Raw genomic sequence first — 9638 nt, 5'->3', positions numbered from 1 at the left:
ATGTTAAAAATTTAGCCCCTTAATTTTTGCAGCATCATTCAATTTTAATTGTTGTTCGGCCTTCACACATTAAGGATCGCGACGTTGGTTTTTTGAGCCGCGAAGAAATCTAATCCAAGAAACACTGAAATTCTGCATTTTGTTTCTCAGAATTCACTGGTTCATAAGTTAACAATTTTGTATCTTTGAGCCACCGAAAGTGATGTGTTAAATTTTTGTGTTTGTGTCCAATCATTTGAGTTATGTCTCTAAGAGTAGCTCATACGCAGAAATGAAAGAACGAGAATTCCCATACTTGGTCCGAAATTTGTTAACAAATGGCATTTTCGATTATAACCTGTGGCAATTTAGTTCTCCACGAGGTTTGCTCTAACTTCTGTTTATTTTGTTTGACTTTTGGGTAACCGAGCATCAGTGTAAAATTTGAGATGATTTGGTTGATTCTTGAATTAGCGCAAGGCGTTTCAATTTTGTATGGAAATTTCTATGGAAGAAGATATTTTTGAACATTTAATCATCCAGAAAATACAATTTAGGTAGCTGGAAATTAATTTGGTCTTTTGACAATTCTTAAGCTACATTTTTCGCTAACAATACAAGCAGCTAAACATTCCATGAAAAAAGTTATAACAATTTTAAAATAAAAAAAATCTTTATCCATTTAAAAGTATTCAAAAATGGCAGACTTTGCTTGCTAGAGCTTATAATTAATTGATAAAATATTTTTTCAAAAGTTATATTAATCAATAAATTCTCTGGCTATGCAGAGCAGTTTTTTGAGATTTTTTATTCTCATCCTACGGTTTCCGTAGTCAAAAATGCTAAAATGTAAAAAATTAATTTTGATAAAAAAAATTTTGTAGAACATCAAATATCTTTCCTGGGGTACAAGTTAGGTTTGTGCTTGGTTCACATGAATTGTACTGCAAGAATCAAGAAATATTTTTCATACAAAGTTATAGTTATTGGAACTTTAAGCACATCTCTGGTGATTCTTGAATGAATAATTTTGTTTTCTATACAAATTTCCATACAAAATTAAAATTCGTTGCACTAATTCAAGACTGGATGGATCGCTTCCAAAAAAATGTTATTGCAATTTCTGGCAGCAAAAACAACCAAAAAATGTTATGGGAGGTGTAAAAATTGAAGAATTTGAAATTTCCATACAAAGCATGCAGCTATTCACTGCCGCATTCCCCTTAACGTAAAAAATAATCGAAGTTATCAATCTTACCCCGAATTACGGTAGTGAGTTTCTCACTTTACATATAAGAATCCGCCTTTGGTTATGCAATGAAAATTCAAAGGTTCCGTGGAGATTTCACGAGAATCGCGTTTTTATTTAACCTGCATTAACATAACGCTAAATTATCGTTTTCATTTTAGTTTTCATGCAAAATACCATCAACAAATTTTAAGTTCTTCAAAATGAAAATTTTTAAAATTTGATTTGTTTTAACAATTTTGACGATTTATTCTCGATTTATAGATGACGATGACTATTATTATGTTTACAATCTCGGAAGTCAGGGTGATAAATTTCACACTCTAAACAAACGATAGAATCTCCCCCTTTCTTCCGGATGTCAAGCACGAATCTCCTCCGGTAGCACAACAACTCTATCTCTGTCAGAGCCCTACAAAGAGACCAAAACCGAGGGAGAATAGCTCGAATATTTTCTCGCATAATCAGATTACGCGTTGGGAAAACAAATTAATTAGGATTTCCCATTATTGAGCGCATCTACCCTTTGGTTGGATGGTTGGTTTGAATTGGTTTTCCAAAAGCTGTTGGGGAGATCGTTCGACTTCGATGCCGCCGTCTATCCGACCACGTGTAAATTTCGAAGTCGATTCATTGCTCGTTCGCTGTTTGTCTATTAAATTTCATACTACCAATAATCCTGATAAATTAAATTTTTGCCTTTGTGTAGCTGGATGAATTTGGTACGATTTTTTTTTCGATCGTCTTTCAGTTTGTTTGTGGAACAAATAAACCTCCGACTTATCCTGCAAACAATAAAAATGTTAGGATAGCCTGCAAATCTTCAGGTTCGACAACCGGAAACGTAACGAAAAAAACAGAATGGGGTTTGTTTTTTACCACTCTCTCTCTGGTAGTAAGATATCTAGTTCGTGTTCATTTCGCGGAATCTGCCAACGTAAGGCAGATGATATCTCTGCCTTTTGACTAACGATGGCGAATGTAGGAAAGTATAACAACTTCCAGTGTACCCGAACATAAGTAGGTACCTAGTTGGAAAGCGCGTTGGCCAGAGTGGAAAAGTAAAAAAAAAAACGTCCAACTTCAGCATCGCTTTTCCGGTGAAACTGCTGCTGAGTGTTCTGAATATACATTATTTCCGGTACTTTTTTGCCTCGGTCCCATTTCCGGATCGACACCCACTTCAGTGGAAGGCAACTAATTTCGAGAGACTATAAAGAAAAGTAGATGGATGGTTGTTTTACAACAAAGATCTAGAAAATCCCTAAAAATCGTAAACATATGATCTGTTCATCGTTTTTTCGATCTTTCAAGTGGGAATGTTTCTGACGAATTTTTTTATGGGAGATGAAATTTTCATTAAATTTGATGAAACGCTATAAAAGTTATATTTATTTAATCTAGTCGGATTTCCCGAATTTTTTTATCTTCATTTGTAAAAACGAATAAAAAAAACTCAAACCGAATAACTTCACTTGATATTCAATTTTTGAAAATACTTCTGCAATCTTACTGACAAAAATATAGTTTGGGTTGAACTCGTATCGATTTAAAATCTTTCAAACTGAGAGCAAATTATTCAATGCTACATTATATTGTCCACTTGGTTCTGTGATCTGTTATATCGTCTCTTTCAAATTTTATCTCAACATCTCTAAACAAACATGCAGAAAGAGTGCTCATTGAAATATTAAACGTCGTATAAGCCACTTTTGTTTGACAAGATTTTGGAACCTTTATCGAAAACGTTTATGATCTTCAAGTGTTTGAAGCCAAAAACATTTTCTCAAAACAAAACTTCAAAAATAATGCACTAATCTAGCCAGGTCAAGATCGTTTAGCTGCTAGAAAACGCTTGAGTTTATTTTAAAAATTCATTCATACAAATTTTCTATAAAGAACATAATATGTTAACATTATTAAACGCCTTTGTATAGGCAATATATGATCTCAAACAGATTGTTGTTTCGGAAATTAAACTCTTAGGATATTCTATACGTTTAACTTTATATCTTACCTTTGCAGTGTCCACTACAGGAAGATTAATGATTGTTTACAAAGTTTTCCCAAACATCTCGTTTCTCTCAAATAGCCGCACGGAATCCGACAGAATGCGTACGGTACCCGTGAGATTGTCGCGCTTTTTGTGGAATTCAAAGAAATAAGGACCTTAGCCATCAAAACACAAATAAAAATTGTACCTGATTCGGTTTCGGTCCTAGCTCAAAGGTGAATAATTGAAACTCGAAAGAGGTCCTCCACACTGTTTAAAATGGGAACCTTTTTTTCTGGAAACCGACCGCACAAAATCATGCAACATTGTAATCCTGTCGAAAGCCCAACCAAGGTCTTTCTGAACTGAGTTCGCGCTTATCAAACGTCAACCGTGCTTTTTTCCCTTCTGATTGCTTATAGGTTGGTTGAGCTATGGAAAACTTTTGAACTGAACGAGCAGCCACAAAAGACGACTGTCGTTTAGCCGCGCGTTGTCTTCGTCTCCCATTCTAAGATCTTTACCTATACATCGAGGTAATTAATCACGCTTTTCAGGGCTTTCCTAACAGTTTTCTAGCCCACAGAATCGATGACCCAAGACAGAACTGCGATTTCAAAAGACATTCTTATTGATCGAACCGCTGCTTGTCACCTCTGCTCGGCTCTTAATAGATATTTAATGATGTTTCTTCGCATTTTGGCTCGACAATCAAACTCGAACCTGGACCATAAAGATAGAACACTCGCCTGAGAAAGAAGCCTCTTCCAAAGTGTGTATTTATTTATTGCAATAAATCACGCGTCATTAAGTTCCAATTCCCAAAATTGCCAAACTGTCCCAGCCCGCCCAAGAGACAGCAAAAACATGTCCCCTCGCGAATGTTGTCGTGGCATTCCACTTTCGAAGTAGGAAAATATATAGAACAGGAAACCGGAAGTGATTCATAATCGACGCGATGCAATTCATAACGCAGTCCTATTCTAAGTCCTTTCCAAATAGATGGCGAAATCGTTCGTGTTCGATGTCATTGGTTGGGATGTGCCTTCCGATTCCGGTGGCATGGCAAAATTTTGTGTTATCTTAATCTCAAATAGGGACACTTGATTAGTGTAAGCACCCATCGCTTTCAATTCATGATTCTAATAAAAGCTTTTCGAACAAATGCGTGCTTCGTTTTGCGCCTTTGTGTAGGCAACAAAAAACTTCATTCTTAGTTAACCCTTTCCTTCCCATGGTAGCACAGGTGATCCACAACTTTGCACAGCTCGCATTTAAACTGGGCGCTTTGGATCAACACCATTTTTTCACTGAATGTGTAGATATGAGTGAAGAAACATTGCACGAAATTTGAAGAAAATCGGTTCGCTAGGTTTTGCTTGACAGATCAAAAGCTGCAAAAAAAGTCGATTTTTTTCGAATTTAAATCAAGTCGTCATTTGTTGTTCAATAACTTGACAAGTTTTTAAAATTTCTTTCAAATAAAAATACTGACGTGCAGAAGGTTGCTTATGCAAGCAGAATCAAATGATGGTTTACTTAGATTTCAACTAAAACATATAAATTTTTGAGTAAGTAAAGTGGATCACTGGTGATACACTGGGAACAAAACGTACTTTTGTTCTTGTGAAGCTTCTTATCAATACTCATCAAAATCATTTCGTCAACAAAAAAATCGCTTCAGGATTGTTGTTTCATTTGCTTAAATGACCACATGTCTCGAAATATATGTAAAAGTTCGTGATTTTCTCGAAAAGCGGCATGTTTTGTTTTCCTTGCGCAAAGTGTCATGGCGGCCATTGTTCAAGGCAAAAATGAAAATTTCAAATATTCCAATAAATAGACTTTCGAGGGATGCGAATACCAAAGAAGTTTTTTATCTAATAGGATCGTTTTAGTTTGTGATCAATGAAGTGATGAAATTCCACGTTTTTTTGTATTTATTTCCTGTTTTTCATTTGCACCCTATGTGTTGTTATCTTCCCAATGAAGCACATATGATCCACCTCAAAAACCAAATTTATCAAATGGATCATTAAAGTAGGCCTCAATTATGCATCTTTTGTTCTAGAACATTAGCTGTAAATCAATATTTCTATTTTTAAAACGTGAAAAACCTCGTGGGAAGGAAAGGGTTAAGTAAACATTAATTTTTCTTTCGAAGGCTCATTTACTGTGAGAATCTTGCCGAAAAAAACTTCAAGTCTTTTTTGTCATTTTTTGTCATTTTTGTAATTTTTGTCATTTCTGTCATTTCTGTCATTTTTGTCCATTTTTGTCATTTTTGTCATTTTTGTCATTTTGGTCATTTTTGTCATTTTTGTCATTTTTGTCATTTTTGTCATTTTTGTCATTTTTGTCATTTTTGTCATTTTTGTCATTTTTGTCATTTTTGTCATTTTTGTCATTTTTGTCATTTTTGTCATTTTTGTCATTTTTGTCATTTTTGTCATTTTTGTCATTTTTGTCATTTTTGTCATTTTTGTCATTTTTGTCATTTTTGTCATTTTTGTCATTTTTGTCATTTTTGTCATTTTTGTCATTTTTGTCATTTTTGTCATTTTTGTCATTTTTGTCATTTTTGTCATTTTTGTCATTTTTGTCATTTTTGTCATTTTTGTCATTTTTGTCATTTTTGTCATTTTTGTCATTTTTGTCATTTTTGTCATTTTTGTCATTTTTGTCATTTTTGTCATTTTTGTCATTTTTGTCATTTTTGTCATTTTTGTCATTTTTGTCATTTTTGTCATTTTTGTCATTTTTGTCATTTTTGTCATTTTTGTCATTTTTGTCATTTTTGTCATTTTTGTCATTTTTGTCATTTTTGTCATTTTTGTCATTTTTGTCATTTTTGTCATTTTTGTCATTTTTGTCATTTTTGTCATTTTTGTCATTTTTGTCATTTTTGTCATTTTGGTCATTTTGGTCATTTTTGTCATTTTTGTCATTTTTGTCATTTTTGTCATTTTTGTCATTTTTGTCATTTTTGTCATTTTTGTCATTTTTGTCATTTTTGTCATTTTTGTCATTTTTGTCATTTTTGTCATTTTTGTCATTTTTGTCATTTTTGTCATTTTTGTCATTTTTGTCATTTTTGTCATTTTTGTCATTTTTGTCATTTTTGTCATTTTTGTCATTTTTGTCATTTTTGTCATTTTTGTCATTTTTGTCATTTTTGTCATTTTTGTCATTTTTGTCATTTTTGTCATTTTTGTCATTTTTGTCATTTTTGTCATTTTTGTTATTTTTGTCATTTTTGTCATTTTTGTCATTTTTGTCATTTTTGTCATTTTTGTCATTTTTGTCATTTTTGTCATTTTTGTCATTTTTGTCATTTTTGTCATTTTTGTCATTTTTGTCATTTTTGTCATTTTTGTCATTTTTGTCATTTTTGTCATTTTTGTCATTTTTGTCATTTTTGTCATTTTTGTCATTTTTGTCATTTTTGTCATTTTTGTCATTTTTGTCATTTTTGTCATTTTTGTCATTTTTGTCATTTTTGTCATTTTTGTCATTTTTGTCATTTTTGTCATTTTTGTCATTTTTGTCATTTTTGTCATTTTTGTCATTTTTGTCATTTTTGTCATTTTTGTCATTTTTGTTATTTTTGTCATTTTTGTCATTTTTGTCATTTTTGTCATTTTTGTCATTTTTGTCATTTTTGTCATTTTTGTCATTTTTGTCATTTTTGTCATTTTTGTCATTTTTGTCATTTTTGTCATTTTTGTCATTTTTGTCATTTTTGTCATTTTTGTCATTTTTGTCATTTTTGTCATTTTTGTCATTTTTGTCATTTTTGTCATTTTTGTCATTTTTGTCATTTTTGTCATTTTTGTCATTTTTGTCATTTTTGTCATTTTTGTCATTTTTGTCATTTTTGTCATTTTTGTCATTTTTGTCATTTTTGTCATTTTTGTCATTTTTGTCATTTTTGTCATTTTTGTCATTTTTGTCATTTTTGTCATTTTTGTCATTTTTGTCATTTTTGTCATTTTTGTCATTTTTGTCATTTTTGTCATTTTTGTCATTTTTGTCATTTTTGTCATTTTTGTCATTTTTGTCATTTTTGTCATTTTTGTCATTTTTGTCATTTTTGTCATTTTTGTCATTTTTGTCATTTTTGTCATTTTTGTCTTTTAGGTCATTTTCGTCATTTTTCACAAATGCAACATTCGTTTTTATTGTATCATTTGGCTGTACTTTTTATCGGAGATCTTAAAAACGTGATGACAGAATAATTTTGAACCATGATTTTAAATTCTTTGAGAATTCAAAAGTCTTGATTTGATAAATTTTTCGAATTTTGGGTGCATTTTAGAAGTTGCATACAACTATCCATTTGTAGCTGTGCAAGACTGTGTTCAACTGCCCTATCCAGGAAGGAAGAATGAGGTTTGCGTCTATACTAATCTTAGTTCTCATAACACTGAGATAAAATAATTTTTTATTTCATTCGAATTGTCATCAAAACTTTATCTCAATATCGCTGGGCCTTTGATAAATTTCCTTATCCATTATTTAACAATTTTTTATTCAGAATAAAAAATTCAATTTTTCTCCTAAAACAAAACAATTTCCTTAATGTTTTTGCAATTTTATACGGAAGAAAATATGTAAATTGGATAATTCTACTTGATATTGTTTTCACGTAAAAACTTCGTTTTGAAAAATTATTTGTTTATTACAATTGATTTAATATTATTAGACTGTTAATGGTTTTGATAATTTTTGTAAGATTTCTTAGCTGAAATGAAAATTGAGCTTATATTCTTTCAAGCATTTAAATTTAAATTTTTAATGCATTTAAATCTTCCAATTTCATTAGTTTTTTGCTCAGTGTTTGAGAACTGCTGTCATTTTTCATGTTCCCATTACCACAGTTGACTAGGTTTGTTTCGAAAAAAAAATACCGCCGGTCGCGCTTGAAATTTGACAGCAATCTGTGTTATTTTTCGGAATTTTCCGCCAAACCGGACCTAGCCAACAAGTTTTGATCGTTTTCACATTTCTGGTAATTGGTGTTACTCGATTATTTAGTAGTTTTACGCGTTTTCGCATTTGTTATCAGTTTTGTCTCGATTGTTTGAATCTTCCAAGGGTACGACCCCAATTGTTTGAATAATCTTTAAAACGATTATATCGTAAAAAAGTAATAGCTGAGCCCGACATGAAAATTACGCATTAGTGATCGAATTATAAAATCCAAACTCAATCGGAACCATGTCAAAGGTAAAAAAATGTTTTCGCTATTTTGTTGTTACTGACCTGAATTTGGTTTCTTCTTTAGGATATTCGTTCATTCTTCACTTCCGGGCCGAAGGTGAAGAAACCGGAAATCCCGAAGGAATCGGTCAAGCGCAAAGCGATCATCGATAGTGACGATGAGAGTCAGGAAACCCGTCACCAAAAACCATCTGCTCCGGTGTCCGCGGAGAAAAGTCATCACACCAAGAAGCGTCGGGTGATCGATGATTCGGATGAGGAGAAAAGTCCGGTCAAGGCTAAGTCATCTTCTGGAAGTAAGAAACCGGATTTAAGTAAGCTGAAACCCGTTAGTGCGGCCGATGTTTTCGGTTCGGCACCGGTTAAACGGGTTGAAATTCCCAAACCGAGTAAGAAAGCCGTTCGGGAAGAGATTGAAATTCACTCGGATGAAGAGTTTGAAAAAACTTTGAGAGGGTTGGATGAGAGTGATATTATTCCGGAAACACCCCCGGTTAAAAAGGAAAAGGAATCCTCATCCAAAGAAAAGAAACGCGATGATGATCGGAAGGTCAAGGAAAGTCCTTCGAATAAGGGATCTTCTAAAGATAGCCCTTCGAAGAGCAGTAAACATGATGAGAAGAAATCGAAGGATAGCTCGTCTAAGGAAAAGAAAGACCGGGACGATCCAAAAACAAATGGTCATGGATATGGGGACAGCAAGAAGAAAGTTCCCACTCCGGAGAAACAAAAATTAGATCCATCGCCCGAAAAGCACAAAGAGAAGTCTAGCTCTTCTTCAGAAAAGCTCAAAAAGATTCCCCCAAGTCCATCTCCACAGCCCAAGCCGAAGGAAAAACCTATCAAGAAAGAATCAGTCAGTAGCGAAGATTCCAGCACCCCGAGATCCAAAAAGAATGATCTCAACGAATCTGTCCTCACGGATGAAGAGCGTTTCGAGCGAAAGAGAGCCTCCGCGGCACTCTACAAAAAGTTCATGGCTCGCGCTGGTCCTGCCAATCCGGGCAGCAAAGAAATACCGGAAGGTAAACCAAACTGTTTGGCCGGGCTGCAGTTTATCGTAACCGGGGTGCTCGAATCGATGGAACGGGACGAATGTGCCCAAGTCATAAAAGACCTTGGTGGCAAAGTCGTTTCAAGTGTTTCCAAAAAGCTGACCCACATGGTCGTAGGCGATGATGCTGGACCAGCAAA

The 9638-nt window shown here is 33.5% G+C and overlaps 1 protein-coding gene across 1 annotated transcript in view; it reads left to right on the top strand.

Moving 5' to 3' along the window:
- The first annotated feature begins 8149 nt into the window (after nucleotides 1-8149).
- LOC129753987 (replication factor C subunit 1-like) overlaps nucleotides 8150-9638 on the top strand; it is a 21610-nt gene continuing 20121 nt past the window's right edge. Inside the window, exons 1-2 of the mRNA XM_055749842.1 lie at nucleotides 8150-8450; nucleotides 8509-9633. Coding sequence (XP_055605817.1) covers nucleotides 8442-8450; nucleotides 8509-9633 — 1134 coding nt within the window. The 5' untranslated portion in view covers nucleotides 8150-8441. The remainder of the gene's footprint in view (nucleotides 8451-8508; nucleotides 9634-9638) is intronic.

This window comes from Uranotaenia lowii, chromosome 3 (assembly GCF_029784155.1).
Source record: "Uranotaenia lowii strain MFRU-FL chromosome 3, ASM2978415v1, whole genome shotgun sequence".
Lineage (NCBI taxonomy): Eukaryota > Metazoa > Arthropoda > Insecta > Diptera > Culicidae > Uranotaenia > Uranotaenia lowii.
Note: the sequence above shows the minus strand (reverse complement) of the source record. Positions and strands in the feature narration are given on the sequence as shown.